Source organism: Misgurnus anguillicaudatus, chromosome 21 (assembly GCF_027580225.2).
Source record: "Misgurnus anguillicaudatus chromosome 21, ASM2758022v2, whole genome shotgun sequence".
In the NCBI taxonomy this organism is placed as follows: Eukaryota; Metazoa; Chordata; class Actinopteri; order Cypriniformes; family Cobitidae; genus Misgurnus; species Misgurnus anguillicaudatus.
The window spans coordinates 56,841,508-56,859,971 of record NC_073357.2 but is presented as its reverse complement, the minus strand read 5'-3'; the positions used below and the strand labels follow the sequence as shown (position 1 = coordinate 56,859,971).

The window sequence follows — 18,464 nt, the reverse complement described above, 5'->3', positions numbered from 1 at the left end:
TATTTAAACTGAAGCCTTGAATTAAATTAAGGCTTAATCGGTGTTTAAAATATACTTTGAGAAACGACTGATAAAACATGAAAGGAACTTCGATAAGATAAAGATCAGCTTCCCATTCCGGACTTTTGAAAAATCCATGTATTAAGAATCCGTATATCTTTGCGATCCGTTCCCTGTTTTCCAGCGATCCGGTGTGAATTCCTGCTGCTCGCTCGCTCACTCTCTCTCTCTCTTTCTCTCTCGCTCTCTGATCAGTAAAAAATATCTCCAACCGTCCGGACTGAGTGACTCTCTCTCTCTCTCCGTCTATCTCTCCACCTTTACAAACAATGTCTACGCGGACGCCCCCTATTTCGTCCTTCTCCACAACGGCGTGGTTTTAATCACGCAAATATGGATTGACTTTGATTTCGCCCTGCAGCCTGTTGAAGTTTTAAACCGCATTTCTCCGGCCGATCGCGTCTCTGCTCGGCGAGCTTCATGTTTCCTTCGGCAACTTTCGGAAGTGACTCGTTCCGGATGCGTTCACACTAGCGACACGAGCGCTCGATCAGACGGATTGTAAATACGGATCGCGACCGAGGCTTCTCGTACTTGTTTGATTTGTGATTAAAGTGATGGCGGAGCGGGGAGCCCGGTTGCTCCTCACGGTCTTCTGCCTCACCATCACGGCTTCACGCGCTGAGAAAGGTAAGGATCGACATGAAACAGTTTTTCATAACTTTCTGCTGTGAATGTGAAAAACGAGTTCACAAACTATTAACAGTATAAATACCATCCCACATATGCAGTATACTTTACTGTTTACTATAGTAAACTGTAGTAAAATTCCCATGTACTACAGTGTTTTCAAACTTACTATAGTAAATATGGGAGCATACTACTAACGTTACAGTATTTACTACAGTTGATCAATTATATATACAGGTATAGATGTAGTAATTACTAATATACTACAGCGTACTACAATTTACTATAGTAACTACTTAACTTAAGTACACTAAAGTATGATATTTTTCATGTGGGGTGGTTTGCTACACAGGACACTTACAGTTTTGTTCACAAAGCTCAAATGATTTACAGCATATGTGTATTATTTTTATCATCACGTTTGCATACGGACACTACAAAGTTTTCATATGCATTAAGCATAAATAAAATACTTTTTTTTTTTTTTAAGTGACCAAACCTGAAAATAACAACTGTGTCATATATGAATCATATGCCTGACCTGTTTCATGATCAGTGCTTATGGAGTGTATCGTGCACTTTTTCATATTTATACATTATGCATGAAGGTCTTACATGCACATTTTTTTTATTTCGATGTTCAAATGTTACATTGGGTTTTAGACATGAACTCTTGTTGTTCAATTCAATCCACGGTGACTCAGACACGAAAGAAAAAAGCAGAAAGTATTTTGGGGAGCACGTCTAGTCGTCTACCGTTTATTTTGATCTGGTCTGAAAGAGAGAAAGCAAATGACTTTGCTTAAAACCAAAAAGATAAATCCGGGCTGTCGTTCTGAATTTGCAAGAGTAAGGTTGCAATTAGTGTGCATAGGGTGGTAATTTGTGTATCTGAAGTTCTTTTTGTGTACCGTGAAACTGCAAAGCTTGCTTTTAATGTATTCATCATTTGATTTACTTAGCAACATGTTGGCATCGGTTTATCTGCGTGTGAGTGCTCAAAACGACTGCTTGTTGTTCATTGGTGTCACGTACGTTGCAAGCACGCAGGCAGCAGTAGAGTTGGCGTCCGGTTTCTCTTGCGTGCCTAGGCTGATGGAGGAGACTCTGCTGCGTGAAAAGCTATGTGCTGGGGTAAAAATCACAGGCTTTGCTGGAGATCAGTACAAAAGAGAGTAACGGGGGGCTGGGTGGAATGGGCAGGCTCTGTCTGGAAAGTAATAAAACCAGGAGATTAGGGGGAGAACAGGGAGTTCCTTTGGGAGTTTTGATTGATTCCAGAGAATCGGACCTAGTACATGTGGAGAGCGAGTTTCAAGTTACTAATTGTGGGGTCTCCTTCTGAAAATATCTGGTTTAGGTGAAACATGTTTTTCGTTGTCTTAAATGTGGACCAAAAGCGGTTTGGTAAAGGTCAGGTCACCTCATCAATAACGGCGTTCCAAGTTTTCAATGTGTTGGAAAGGAAACATGCAAGGAATTTTTTTAGGAAAGTTGTCACTATTTACATCCCGTCTTATCGGCGTAACCCTGCAGTGAGAGAATTGTTTGCTGATGGCTTCCCTGCGGTCAATGTAAACAACATGCTAAACTGTGTAAACACACTCGCAACCCTGTTTGCAACCACCCGGCGATGTAAGATAGCTGCTTCATTGCAGACCTCCTCAAATGCAGAGGCCACAACATTTGTGTACTGTACAAGACAATATTTTTTTCCAAACATAGATATATTTTACTTTTTGCAAGTTTAATGTTGCAAAAAAATGTGTTTGTTTTTCCTTATTTGCTATATGAGCATCGCAGGCTTTATAGATGCAAGATCGTCTTTTTTATAGATGCAAGATCGTACAACAAATGGTTTGCAATAACTGAATGATGTTAAAGGGGATCGCACACCGGCCGCACAGCTCAGCGCCTCGTCGAGTCGCGTCTAGGACAACTCGGAGGTATTGTAAACCGGAAGTGCACATTAAATATCGCGAGCTTCGTCAGATAGAGTCTACTTCAAAATGCAAAATATACGTTAGCAGCCAATGTTAATCCTTAATGATTTGTGACAAATATGATGTTATTTAATTTTAAACTATGTAAGTGGCGCTCTGTGGCGCAACAGGGATTTGAACAACTTCCTGAGTCACAGCTGGGCGGCGCGGACAGGCGCCACCTGTCGGCGCCGGTGTGCGTACACTCATAGAAAACAATGTGTTACATTTTTTTAGAACGGCGCGGCGCTGAGCTGTGCGGCCGGGGTGCGATCCCCTTAACACTTTAAAATGTTTTGTATAGTCAAAGTTTTAGGTCGACGCAGATAGCAGAGAGACTGCCGAGACTGTTATATTGTTTTACTTATTAAATCAATTTTAATATTATTTTGATATATTGTACAAATTAAAGTATTATTGTATCGCATAGTGTATACCACAGCATCTAGTAGGGGTGTAAATCGCACAGTTTAGGATACAATACAGTCGATTATCTCCCCCAGCGATGCGATGTTTGCCGATACATCAAACGTTTCTTCAATGCAATTACAATTTGATCCAATTCAATTACTTTATCGATACTTTAAAGGGGACATTTCACAGGACTTTTTTAAGATGTCAAATAAATTTTTGGTGTCCCCTCTAGAGTACATATGTAAAGTTTAAGCTCAAAATACCATATAGATAATTTATTATAGCAAGTTAAAATTGTCACTTTGTAGGTCTGAACAAAAATGTGCCATTTTGGGTGTGTCATTTAACATGCAAATGAGCTTATCTCTGTACTAAATGGCAGTGGCGAGGTTGGATAGTGCAGATTAAGGGGCGGTATTATCCCCTTCTGACATCACGAGGGGAGCCAAATTTCAATGGCTTATTTTTTCACATGCTTGTGGAGAATGGTTTACCAAAAGTTAATGGGTTGATCTTATTCACATTTACTAGGTTGATAAAAGCACTGGGGGGACCCAATAATAGCACTTAAACGTGGAAAAAGTCAAATTTTCATGGTATGTCCCCTTTAATATTAAGTGTCTAGTTAAGCAGTTAAATTTTTAATAACTCACGAATGCAACCAAAATATATAACATAAACGTATAATTAAACTCTTTAAAAATTGGGACATTTACAACAACAAACTAAAAAAATACACTTTTTTTAAATACAGAAAAATAAATAATGAGGGAAAAATGTCTTATGATGGCGACAGTTAATGTCTGTTATCTGGTTCTTGCAAAGGATTTCTACCAATCTGTTTGTCCAATCCATTTTCCAAATACAAAATATTTTCAAACCCACGATTTGCATTTGATAGCAGTCACAACGTCTTCTGCCTCTTTCGCTGTGTTTTCGTTGCTACAACCGCTTTGTTGCTGCATTGCACTCACAAAACTAGCACGTGAAAATAAACAAAAATGCATGCTTTGGCGAAAATGTGTAGATGGACGTTACGTCAAGGAATGAGAAGAGTCTCAAAATAAAAGTACTTCAAATCGATATTTTATGTGTGACATCGATGCATCATGTTGTTAGAAATTATGTCGATGCATCAATCCATATTGATGTATTGTTACGCATCTAGCAATGTATAATTAACATATCGCAGCTTCCCTCAATACCGTGCAGCCATAGTCTTTTCTAACCGTGTTGTAAATGTATAGCGCTGAAACATTTGCTCGCAGCTGTGTGATAATATTAGCTCAGCCCGATAGCTTTATTTGCTATATCTGTCCATTGTTGTGCGTAATGATCATTATACAGAGTCATCATGACCGTTGCAGCTGCATGTTTTCAGATGTCTGGGGAACAAAGAGGATCAATATCACAGTAATAAATTCTGTATTGTCAGCAATTGAATCACACTGGTAATAGGGCGTTACAATAACCTCCAGCTGAGAGATTCGGCCTCTGGCGTTCTTTATTAATTTAGATGGACAATGGACCTTTGGCTAATTGCCTAATGTGTAAACGAAGGCTTGATGATGGCAGCATGTAAATGGATTGTGATTGATGGTATGGTTTTATTGCATTGGCGGCAGAAGTGGCGATGAATAATTTGACTAGATATTTGTCATTATGTCCTTTAGGTTTCTTTATGAGAAGACAAAAGCCTTGTATTGTCCTTGACAGTGTCTGATGTATAAGCCAATGAATGATAAGCCACTCACTCAGTATGCAGATCTAAATTGTGCACGCTATGCAAAATTGCAGTATGCAGTTAAAGCATGCCAAGTTTTGAATTGAACCCGTTTCCCACAACGCAGTGCACATGGCGCAAACCTCCATTTATGGAAGCTATATCAATTGTGATTTTTAATATGTTGTTTGTGACTCGTACAAACGCGTGTTTTGCCCAATATGAAAGTGTGAGATAACATTCTCTGCGTCCCAATTTACATACTATCCATCTTAAATAGTATTCGAAGTTAGAATTAGTGTGTTCCAAATGGCAGTATGTTATAATGTGTATTCATACATTTCCCAGATGGGTATAGTATAAGTAGGCAAATTGGGATGCAGCTTTTGTTACTTGTGGTTCGCTTAAATCTGCAATCAGGGCTCCAGACTAACTTTTTTCACTAGTAGCACAGTGGCCCCCAACTAAAATTTTTTGGGGTGCAACCAGAAAATGTAGGGGCACACACTTTAAATCAACATGCTACCCAGGGCGGCCCGCCTAAGCTGGGAAACCCTACCGCTTTAACTAGGTCGTCCAAAAAAATTCACTGCACAAATGCCGTAAAGTGCATCTCTGAGAATAGCGGGGACGCACTTCACACCGTGGTTTGGTGAAGGTCATGTCAACTCATCAATAACGGCGTTCCAAGTTTTCAATGTGTTGGAAAGGAAACATGGATAGCCAGTTGATAAAATGCGTGTCCATGAGAACTGTAAGTGGACTTATGTTTTGCCTGTTATTGTATTAGTCTCTAGTTCTTGCCAATTTAAAGTAAGTTAGCTGGTGATTTTTGTTGTTTGAGCAACCTGCTAGATAGGTAGCTAGATTATACAATAGTTACACTCCTTTAAGATAATGCAATTAATAGTGGGAAATAATCATCTGCTTCAGTATGTGTTTATTAACCCTTTAGTTTCACTTCATCACGCAGCTATTCCCGTTATAGGTGATCTGTTAAAACATTTAATTCATTAATAATCTAGTATGTGTTCATTTTGTCATAGTTTCTTCAAAATTAAGTTTTCAGTTTTGAGTGTTTTAAATAAAAATATTTTCATTTTCATCATGACGCGTACGCCCCGCCCCTTTGATTGTCACGTCCCTGGTCACAACCACCCGCCCAACCCTACCACCTTAACTAACAAATTTTCTGCGGGAAACCCTGCGTTTTGAACACTGATTATTTATATGATTGCTAAATATTGGGGCGGTCACACTAGACTTTGAGCATGCCAATATTTTTCGAACATTGCTGCGAATATGCGTGTGGCGCCTTTCGTCTATCTTCGCTTTTCAGTAGAGACAGGTCACACCATAACGTACTGATGTTGTAACTTGTATTTGCTCATATGTGATATGAATTCGCATGTCATAGTGAGCAACATATGTTTGCACAAGCATGTGTTTCTGACGCATTTGCATGCGTATGAATGGAAGTCAAAGTAGAGAAATGTTTAGTGTGACCGCCCCTTAACTGATTTTTTTAAGTCAGCAACTTTCAAAAACTCGTCGACTGACTTGAAGTGATATATAGTTTCGCATAACAAGACAAAATGGTTGGCAGTTTACGGTATGTAAATATTTGGTTCTGAACATTTTGGTTTGCTTGGACAAGAAGCTTTAATGCTAATAACTATGTTCAACAGCATTTCTTTACTGATGTCAGTCTATAAATTGAGGTGGGAGTGGTTCGAGACAAATTTGAGTCCATTTATTGAAAGGATGAGCTTAGGCTTTATGACATTAGTGGAAAAATTACTTACGATCTGAGCCAGCGAATGTCAATTCCGCTGTATTACCATCAGTAGTGTATAATTATGTTACTGAGTGCTCTATTTTAGTCTAGCGTTTGAGAAAATGACCACTCTACACAAATACCCACAAGGTAGAGTTTGGTTTTTTATTACTGTCAGAGGAATGTTGTTGAAATGGTCATGCTTAGGGAATGTTTGGTGTTCAAAACACGCATTTGGGTGCCGATGTTGTCCCATATGGATCTCTCTTCCTGCCGCTGTGGGTCTTGCCACCCGTAACAGCTGGAGAAGATTACAGCTGGATGGCTGTGATATGAATGTTCATTGGGGAAGTGAAGTAAAACCCCGTCAGAGGCCTACATCCTCGCATTCGCAAACAGAATTGAGCTAATATGAAACAGGATTCAAGCTATCCAAACAAACTGAGCCCTTGCTATAGCTGTTGCCCATATTTATGGGTTAGTGATTTCATCAGACTCGTAACTCTTGAGAAGGGTGGGTAACTCATTTAACAGTTGAGAGAAAATGAAAAATATGGTTTATAAAGTTATACAGTTTTGTGTTTATGATTTCTCCATAACTTCTGGAGTTTCGCAATTCCATTGTGCAGGTTTCACAATCAATACCATATTAAAGCTGGACCTGAGGACATGAGATCTATTATTTGTGAGAAACCAATTTTTCATGTGAAACTGCATGGCGCTCAGCTTCTACTGAAACCGTTTTATTTATTGCTGGCATTTTTGAACGTTTAGTTTTCATTTTTAATTTCAGTAATGCAAGGATGGCCCGCTATTGAGCCAATACGACATGAATTACTTTTCTGTCCATTTTTGCTATGCTAGTTCAGCTGTCATGAAAAGGCTGTAGTAATTTTCTTCTGACCAGCTTTCTAGCATTGCACTTAATCATAAAACCTGAAAGGACCAGATGTTGTCGCTTACACACCTGCTCAATTTTCTGATGATGCAATAGGAATGGTCATGATGAAGGTTGACTAGAATATCTATTCATGCATATAGATTATATACAGTACGCAAATTAATGTGGGCCACGATTTATTGTATACGCTTGCAGGATGTAACTTAAATGAAATATAGAAATATTTACATTCAGGGTTTCCCGCCAAAAATGTGTTCGTTAAGGTGGTAGGGTTGGGCGGGTGGTCGGGGCCGGGGTGCATGGTAATCAAAGGGGCGGGGCGTACGCGTCATGATTGAAATGAAAATATTTTTTATTTAAAACACTCGAATAAAACTTAATTTTGAAAATGAACACACTAGATTATTAATGAATTTAATGTTTCTAACAGATACCTCTAACGAAAATAGCTGCGTGATGAAGTGAAACTAAAGGGTTAATAAACACAAACTAAAGCAGATGTTGTAGAACGTCTGGCAAACGATGATAGATAGCGTAAAAATTGTAAAAACTGATTATTTTCCACTATTAATTACATTATCTTAAAGGAATAGTCTACTCATTTACAATATTAAACTATGTTATTATTAAATAAAACGTAGCGCTTTTCTAAGCGGATTTAAAAGAGGAACTATATTTTATGGCGTAATAGCACTTTTGGGAGTACTTCGACTCGGCGCAGTAACACAATCCCTCTCCCATTATGAGAGGGAGAAGGGGAGCGGACTTTTCAGGCGGGTCGAAGTGCTCCCAGGGGTGCTGTTGCGCCATAAAATGTAGTTCCTCTTTTAAATCCGCTTAGAAAAGCGCTACGTTTTATTTTGTACCACCAAACTTGCTCGTATAACTACTCGTCTTAAAAAGGAAAAACGTTGATGTGTTTGGTCACTTTTGGCTTTGTCTCTGATTGGTGCCATTGAATGGATGGGGCTAAGCTAAATGCTATCGAAGTGTCGCAGCGCGCTACAGCGCTTACGTGCATGCACACAGATGATAGAGGGATGTATCAGCTCTTCTTAGTTAAGGTAATAACATAGTTTAATATTGAAAATGAGTAGACTATTCCTTTAAAGTAATGTAACTACTGTAGCATGTAAATAATGCACATAAATAACGTGAGCAAGGGTGCTCAACAATTATATAGAATAAACAGGCACGTGAAACCTACCTAGCAGGTTGCTCAAACAAGCGTTCGCGCTATTCTCGGAGATGCACTCGACGGCCTTTTGTGCAGGGAATTTTTTTTTTGACGACCTAGATAGGGCGGTAGGGTTTTCCAGCTGGCGGGCCGCCCGAACTGCAAAGTGTTGCGAGAAACCCTGACATTACATTTATATTAATGCATTTCTACAAAGCAACTTACAGTGCATTACATGGGATGCATTTCATCTGGTGTGTATTCCTGGGATCGAACCCAGTACCTGTTGAGCAGCTAACGAATGGTCTACCAAAAAAGCCAAAAACCTTACATGCACATAAGAGGGTTTTGCATTGATAGATAGTCAAATTTGTTAAATACCTATGAAATGAGTCAGTGGTTCTTAAAATTTTTCGGCGTGCGGCCCCTCTTGTGTACCCCAAAACTTAAAATATGAATTAAGCAAAAGATATTCAATTATACAATGTAGTGTTGTTGGTTAGTAGCCTTGTTTTTCTGAGGTTTAATTACACAGAATGTGATAATTTAATGTATTTTATAAAATGTCATGGAGCCCCCACGCATCATCTCAGCATTTTAATTACTGAGTAATAACCTTTTCATTACCATTAAAGTGAAATTACTGAACGTAAACATAAGAGCCTGATAAAAATTCTCATTTACATTGAGAATTTACATTTCTGGCGCACTTAGAGGGTTTTGCATCTAAACCCTTCATATATTCCCATAATGCATGGCAGTAAATCTTGCAGTATTTCCTTCCCTCTGTTCCCTCTTCTCAGACGTCTGTAAATGTTATACAAGAGTGACACCGGCGCATAGCGTGCATCTGTGCCAAACGGCCCAGCAGACTTTTGCTGTGAAATCACTGAAGGTGATTGAAGCCCCCCGTTGCACATTGTATGAACGCTGATGACGGGCGCCGCGGGAACTCTTTTCTGCCGGCTACTTGAGAAAGGCTTGTGGTGCGTTGTAGGGCTGTAGGGTACACAGAGTATCACAGAAGAAAGATTGTGTGTAAGCTAAAACTCAGTGCCAGTCTGCTTGAACTCAGCCTGTGGCTCCTGAAAGCTCAAGGCTTTCTTAAGATCTGCAGCAAGTGCCGTGACATCACTTTTTGGATTATTACAAATGTCCGGAAAGGGCTTGGCACACCTGCCTACTCCAAAAGCAAACACTTTTACCTGTGTATTACCAAGAAATTCAAGTATGGAAAATTCTGGATGCTTGGTGTTAATAACTTATTCTCTAGCGGTCGCTAATCTTTAAAGAGTGACCAATTTAGCACAGCATTTCATTTAAAGAAATGTATTATATAAATGGACGTTATATTATGAATATACTGTATATAAGCTGAAGTGAGGTTTTGATGGGGTTGATCTTTTTCAAAGTTAAAATAAATTGCATTTGGGCATTTTATATGATTTTTTTCTATGTAAGGTTTGCTTTCAAGTGCTAGGGTGTGTTGGTTACTTGGCCAAACTTTTCTCTGTGGTTGCTAGGGTGTTTTGGGTGGTTGCTACTAGGTGGTTGCTTTTTGGCCTAAGTTAAATAGGCCACCTTTTTGTCTGTATGATATATTGGTCCCTAGACGTGACTCGGGTTCCTGCTTATTCAAAGCAACACAACCCATTGATTTTAATCGAGAGCTGGCAATTTTCGGCGAGACGAGGGACAGTGACCATTGGCGACCGGATGGAAAGTGTCCAGCGATGCGACAACCAATTGAAATGAAGCAGTGGTGTTCAAGATATAAGCAATATTAACAATTGCTTGGTTAAAAGATTGTTAAAATCTCTAGACTCAAGAAAAAAGCTTAGGGCTGTCAAACAATTAATTGCAACTAATCGCATACAAAATAAAAGTTTGTGGGTAGTATGTGTAATTATTATGTAAATATGCAAACAGAAACATTTTTCTTAATACATACATATTTTATTTATATTTATATATAAACTTTAATTTAAAAGGATAAATAATTATAGATATAATTATTTATACTTTTATTTCAATGCGATTAATCACGATTAATCTTTTGATAGCCCTATTTGCTGTATTATGCTTTAATAATATTTATTAATAATAATTGCATTACTTTTATTATTGCTAAGTGCTTATTTTTATTTTAAAAATGTTGTTAATGGAATAAAGTTTATTTAACCATTAATGTTTAGAAATGCTTTATTTAACATTATTGCATCATGGGATATGTGCAGCATCTGTAACTTGTAGTCTGTCATGCAGCTGCGGCACATGCATTTTCCCGTTGTGGGCGACAGGAATGATGGAAGCCAGCTGCTCTGGGTCCCCGACCTCAAACGTTGACCTCTGACCCTGTGATAGATACAAAGAGCAAAAGAGAAAAAGTCCATGCGGATGCTAGGGACAAGAAAGCACCTGCAGAGTCGCTCTGACATTCCAGCACTGGGCTGTTGGACATGTGACATGAATCCAGGGAGTACGTTCATTTGGGAGGGGGCGTCATTAAGCGAGGGCCAGCTGTTACGGCGTATGCCTAATGAGCTGTTTTATGGGGGAAAAATGATGATCATGCATATTTGACCGAATACTTGTGGAAGAAGTAAGCCTTCAGTTTAATGGAATTTGAACGCCTATCTTTTGTAAGGTTTTACACATGCATTCCTCTGCCGTGTTTAAATATTTTGAAGCATACCATCCTGATCTCAAAAGATTTTGTAAGCATTGTACAAGGTGGCTATTTCATATGAAATAATACAAAGAAAAGGTATTAGGCCCTGTGTCCACCAAAGCGTTGATTCAGCTCAACACTTTTTGCTGTAATACTGTTTTGTTTATTTGTCGTTGTACGATGTGCTGGTTGGTTGTCCCGCCCCTTCTCTACTTTGATCGGACAGCTGAGTAAAATGTGACACTGACGAGCCCAGCAGTTTTATTTACACTGTAAGAAGTGAAAAGTTGGATCTACTTAAAAAAATGTTTTTTCAACTTAGTGAGAAAAAAATTATTTTTTTAAGTTGATCCAACTTTTCACTTCTTACTGTGTGTTCACACCAGACGCGGAAAAGGCGGCAAAAATTTGATATTTACGTGTACTTGGACACTTGAACATTTTGAGTTTACTTGCTTCATTCTCGCATGAAATTCTAGTCGTTTGAGACATTCACACGTAAATTTCCGTCATGGGGGGCTTATATAGCTCAAATTGAGTAAACTTACAAGATTGTTCAACCTCCTCACTCACTTTCTTCCAAACAAGATTCTTTTTATTCCTGTAAAAGTACGAAGATGTCTTGTAAAGCGATGATGATTGTCCTCCATTGTTGTTTTGTTAGAGAAAGCTCCTAATTGGTTAACCCGGCGCGAAAATCCGCCAAAGTTCAGATTTTTTTAACTCGTGTGGATCACACGGCAATGCACAATTTGCCGTCCGTGTCGCACCATTCGCACTTACCGCACCGCAAGATGCCTATTTGTGTTTTTGCATTTACTTAACATGTAAATTACTCTCGTTCGCCGCCTATTCTGCGTCTGGTGTGAACGCACCATTACAGTGTACCATTGTTGAAATTTTTTCACATTTTACAGGCTCGACTCTCAGTGTGAATTAAACACTTACTAGCTGCCAGCATTTTTTTTAACGCTGCGCTCCCATAGCAAATAATTAAAAAAATATGCTTAACAAGGTAAAAACTGCTTTGGTGGAAACACAGCCTTAATGAAGCCCCAACTCTAACCCTTAAACCCAACATCACTAGGGTAAAAGCAGATCGTATTTTAACCTATGAATAAGATTGTATGATTATACGAATTTGCCTCGTCGTAAAATTGTTGCCATTAGATTGTGTTAAGCATACTAAACCTTAACATGAAATCCAATTTAAATCAATTTTGTAAATTTGTTATACAAATTGCATATATGCCTAGAAAAGTAAAATGGCTATAGCAGATAGCTGTAAACATGCCCAATTTCACTTGCGCTCACAAATGAAGCGAATTAGTTTGAAGACGAGTCTGCCTTTAATATTTGACTATAATTAGAGAAAGTGTATTTGCTAAGATGAGGGCTGAACCTTCCTTCGTTTCTTTTATCTATCGTACACAAATACGATTTCTTTCATTTCTCTTGTCACGCACCTCATAATAAGGTTTGATTTAGGTAATTAGGTAATTTTGGGAGAGATGAAACTTGCATGATTTTCAGGGGTGCGGTTATTGCGTCCTTCCCATTATGTTCATCAAAAAGCAATTACGTAAAGGCGCTTAAAAGGGGATCTTTTTTATGCTGCGTAATTATACACAGATTTACTTTTATCTTGCGTTTCTCGACTCTAGACGTTCGCGCAGTCGCCCCACTTTATGTGAATTATGCAAAGTCGTGTACACACAAACTGAGTGATTGGATAATTACCGGTTGCAGTCAAATAACATTTACAGTCACTTTTACAATCAATCTTTTCTTTCCTTTTGGCAAATATAAACACTACGGATTTCGTTCTGCATATGTTGAGCCTGTAGGATTATGTTTCACTGAAAATGAAGGTAAAAAGTCTTCATCGAGTCCACATCAGCCCACTGCTGTATTCCCAGCACAGCCGGGCCAGCAAGTGGCGGTCAGGGTGGTGTGGTGAGTCGCTTGCCGAAAAGACGGGGGGTCAGGGGTTCAATTGCTCCCCAAGGGTAAAGCCCTAGATACATGGTGACTGTACAGCTGCCTCACGCTGACTACAGTAGTAATTAATTTCTAATGAGGGTAATTATCTTACAGGTTCCAGTCTTCTTAGCCTTAAAAGAAACCTTCATCGACCTGTTTATTAAAAATGTGTGTAATATTCTCTAGTAGGTCAAAAAATATATTATGCTTTATTGTTATTATGATCTTTATTTATTAAGGTTTGATTTAAAGGCAGAATTAGGAGAGGATTAAGGGCCCTGGTGGTCAGGTGGATTTTGTACCTCACACGTGAGTGTTAAAAGATACAAGTTATATACACACTCTAAAAACAAACAGTGCTATATACAGGGTGTCCGCGGATCCTTAAAAAGTCTTAAAACGTCTTAAATTCTGTAGTATGAAAATAAGGCCTTAATTAGCATTAAAATGTCTTAAATCCACGTATCAAAGGTCTTAAAATGTTGTCCAACCAACACTGCCAAGATAGGGGTGTAACGGTACGTGTATTCGAACCGGACCGTTTTGGTTCAGGGCTTTCGGCACGGTGCGCACATGCACCGAAAGGCCGAATGCATTTTGTGTGCGCCTGTGCGGAACATAATACGTGCGTTTCCGCACGAACATATTAAGTGGCGGAAGTCTCCGCGTTCAGCGCAAGTCTTCTGTCAAACATATAACATAATTCGGCCCGCAGAAAGATTTTTATTTACTTAGTTGTATATCCGTTTGATTATTGATGTAAACGTTTACGTGTCGTATCTAAAAGCGCATGTTAAACGCGTGTCAACGCGCTGCTTTGTTCTTTCAAAAGTGCGTGAGAGGATGCACGTCTTTCGTTGCTACGCATTCATGAGACGCGCTTTCTGTGACAGCAAGAATAAGGAATGCGTGATCAGATTTTTCATCTGCATATCACGTCAATCATATCATTGTCACAATGCGATCAGCTGGTCGGGACAGAGAAGAGCTGTAACCCGGGCTTACTCAGCTGTTACTCAGCTGCGGAGGGGTTCGTAAGTAAAGTCACAGCTTACTTTGATGACACAAGCAAAGATTAGGAGAAACATGCAAAAGATCAAGGATGGCTATGTATGCAACTCACTAATCTCAAAATGAGTGTATAATAAGTATATCATCATGTTGCTTGCTATGCAGTTACACATAGAGCAGTAATATTATTTTTATACAGAGATGGTACATAGCCAATTCAATTCTGTGAGTTAAACAATCCAAAATAAATCAAAACAGAAAATTTTTAGTGGCAAAAATGTAGGCTAATAGTTCATAAATGTATTCAGGAATTGAATTTGTTAGTTCAAGGTTTTAGTAGAAAAAGTTTAAGAGAAGGTTAAGATAAGAGTTACCTTCTGTTATAAAATAATGTAAAAAATAACTTTGCAGTAGTATTTTATTTATTATTTTTTCATTTTATATATATTTTATCTGTTATATTTTAATAAAGTGTTTAAAAAAGTGTAAACAAATTGTAAAAAAAAGTTTAAAGTAATAAACAACCTGCAGTTTAATGTTTGCATTTCTCCCTTACTGTACCGAAAATGAACCGAACCGTGGCTTCAAAACCGGGGTTCGCACCGAACCGTGATTTTTGCGTACCGTTACACCCCTATGCCAAGAACATTGTAACTGTTTTATACGTGTTCGTCATGTGTCAAACTAAACTGAATAGGTGGAATCTACTAAAGCACAAGTTTACGGGGAGTTCGCTAAAGTGCGTGGACCGGGTATAAGCAAATGAAGAAAAATTTGAGTTTTAGCTACGGGAAGTGCACATTTAATGAAAACTGGTTACTTAACCCTGATTTTGCTCCGTGGTAAAGAACAGTTAGCGTACGGGGTCCGTTGTTTATTTTTCAAGAAAGTTTTAAAACTCGGAACAGTGGGCATCAAAGTTTTAGTGGCACACATGTAATGTAAGAAACATAAAGCCGCTGCAGAAACCTGTCGAAAACACCCGGTATCTCTCATTTCTGTTGTGCCTACAGCAGAGTAGCCCTAAAGAGCACCACGACAAGCTAAACATCTGCATAAGCAGTTTTAAGCACCGCGGCTTCTGCTCCGTCAGACATCCGATAAACGTTTAGCTGCTCCACTGCCAACGAACGAAGCCTGTCTTGTTATTCTCTTTTAACGGCGGTTGACATCCAGCTTATAGGTGCATTAGCGCCCCCTCTGCTCCGGAGGGTGGATCTGATAATAGGTCTACTACACTCTATTTCCCTTACTCCTGGTTTCATTCTCGATTATACAAATAAATAAGTAAAACCACATTAACCCAAATACACAAAAAATGTATTCAAATAAAACGAAGCCTGTCCCGTTTGCACAAAGGTAATACTTTGCTGATTAATTCTAACAGTTCTGAATTAAAACATTAAAGGCTTTGTTTAATTCTAAGTTGTTTACTCTGTCTATGTAAATATCTAAGTATTATATGATATACAAGAATTTAATGGTGTGGTCTTTTACTCTGTCATGCATGAAAGCCCACTGCTTGCATATCCTGTGCATTAGACGCACCAATGTCTCATCAATTTAACTGTTTCTATTTTTGCCATAAAATATTTCCCTGCCATTGTTTTGTCTCAAGATGCACACCAGTGGTGTATTTTGTAAGTTATATATTTAAAAACTCCTTAAACGTCCTAATATAAATAAGACCTAGTCCTGGATTCATCTAAACTCTATCTGGGTAACCAGACCTAATATTTTAACATTGTTGTTACATAAAACCATGTGTTTATTTTTGATACATTATTTGAATCAATTATTATTATTGTCTAATTTTTGTCATCGTAAATGCTTTTTCCCATTTGGCTCTATTTTTATTACCAAAAAAAAAAAATCATATTACTTGATCATCATCATTTACCAAAATAACTGTTAGTTAAACACCTTAAGGATTGGATTTTAGTTCATTGAAATGCAATTTTTCTGCATATATTTTATCATTGGGGATTTCTTAAAACCTTGTATAAAGTTTAAGGTGAAAAACTTCACCTTAATAACAGCAAAGTGTAAAAATCTGATATTATTCTCGTGAAATCTCGTGGAGCAAGTGTCTTGTCACACCTCTAGAAAATACATCTTGTTTTTTGTCATGAAAGATAAAGGGTTCTAAAAAAAGCACATGGATACATGTACACTGGACTATAAAATTGGACTTCATTGTCGTGATATAGGTCTTAAATTTCATTCATTATGGCCTTAAAAAGGTCTTAAAAAGTCTTAAATTAGACTTGGTGAAACCTGCAGAAACCCTGTATATAGCACCAAAAGTGTTTCTTTGCTCGTAATCATAGGAGAACCATTTTTGTGCAATATAGCACCTGTGTAGCTCTTGTGTAGAACCATATAGGGGCCGTGTAGAACCATATAGGGGCCATATAGCACCACATATGGTTCTACATAGCACTATATGTATAAAATGTAATCCGCTTGTTAACTTGTGACCTAAGGAATACAATTCCAGGGTTTATTGGCATTGTTTTATTTTATTTTATTTCATGCATTTAAGATACATTTTTATCCTGGACATTTTAGTCACTGAAAATCATGGAAAATTCTGGGGATTTGATATTTGACTTGGTGTGGGAACTCTGTATATAGAATGAAGCTTTTTTGAAGATCGTGAGATGCCGAATTTGAATAAACCGTATGTGGTGATATGCATTATATTAGTCTGCACGATAATAAAGAAAATTTGATATGCGACAACTTGCTAAATAATGCATTATACAATTTTCCAATTTCAATAAATTGTGCAACGTAAGGGGACAATCAATAATTTATACATGATGTTTTGAAGGATTTTCCATCAATGTTAAAGATGTATACTTGTGTAATTTCATTTGATCAGACTGTGGCCGTCCAAAACAGATTTATTTCAGTGTTGTCTGAGAATATGTTTCTCATATTTAATGATATTTTTAGTTGAGTGAACTCATCCCACGTGCAATTTATTTTTATTAGATTTATCTCGGTGCAAGCACGCTCACATTTAATTACAGACGTTTGACTCGTATATTGTGGTTTTGGGTCAGTGCTTGCAGCGGTTTGTATTGGTAATATTTCCTGAGAGGAAACTGTTGTGTGAAATGCAGGAAGTCATTAGGAAGTCTGGGCCGCGCGTCCGTCTTCAGCCTATAAACAGTGTTTGTGATAAAACATCTACTGTGAAATGAACAACCGGATTCCAGAAAGTGACACATACGTGATTTTGAGGTTAGAAACAATAGAAGAGCTCACAGAAAAACAAAATTAGGTTTATAAGCAATAAAAGAGGCGTGTGCGTATTTCACTGTGGTTTAGATGCTGTTCTGAATGAAACTATGAATCCTTTTGGCTTGGTGTGTTTGTTTGGTTTGAACTGGGCTGTTCTTGAATGCCACTGATTTCTAAAATATGGCAGTATTTGTATGTTTCTGTAGCTCACTTGATGGAGGATTGCATTAGCAGAACAAAGGTTGTGGGTTCAATTCCCAGGCAACACACATACAGATAATACACTGGCAAGAAAAAGTATGTGAACCCCTAGGAATGAACTGGTTTTCTACAGTGATTTGCCATAAAATGTTATCTGATCCTCATCTAGGTCACAACAATAAACAAACACGATGTGCATAAGCTCACAAGACATAAATAGTTCCAGTTTCTTGTGTCTTTTTTGGAAACACCCATTAAACATTCATAGTGCTGGAGGAAAATGTAAGTGAGCCCATGGACTAACTACTTTATTGAAAGCTTTTTTTGTCAGAAGCTGGCAAACTGGAGTCCAATTAATAAAATGAGTTTAAATGTGTGGTTTAGTGCAACTTCGATTGATATTAAGACACTCACACATTTTAAGATTGATGTCCTTAAGAAGCATCAGCTCTTCTGAACCATGCTCTTATAAAGATATCTGATCAAGAGATGTTGCACTCCATAAGGCTGAAAAGGGATACAAAACAATCTCAAAATGTTTAGACCTCCATCAGTCTACACTTTGACAAACTGTCTATAAATGGAGACAGTTAAATACTGTAGCTACCCTTCCTAGAAGTGGGCGCACAGTCAAGATGACTCTTAAGACACCATGCAGAATACTCAATGAAGTAAAGAAGAA

At 38.1% G+C, this 18,464-nt stretch overlaps 1 protein-coding gene across 8 annotated transcripts in view; it reads left to right on the top strand.

Annotated features, from left to right (window-relative positions):
- The first annotated feature begins 237 nt into the window (after positions 1 to 237).
- The window catches only part of neo1a (neogenin 1a), a 203,621-nt gene continuing 185,394 nt past the window's right edge, over positions 238 to 18,464 (top strand). For 5 of the 8 annotated variants that reach the window (XM_055214607.2, XM_055214658.2, XM_055214647.2 and 2 more), the window contains exon 1: positions 238 to 690. In XM_055214607.2, the coding sequence (XP_055070582.2) occupies positions 618 to 690 (73 nt within the window). In that variant the 5' untranslated portion in view covers positions 238 to 617. The remainder of the gene's footprint in view (positions 691 to 18,464) is intronic. The other 3 variants (XM_055214640.2, XM_055214621.2, XM_055214615.2) reach the window with 1 other exon arrangement.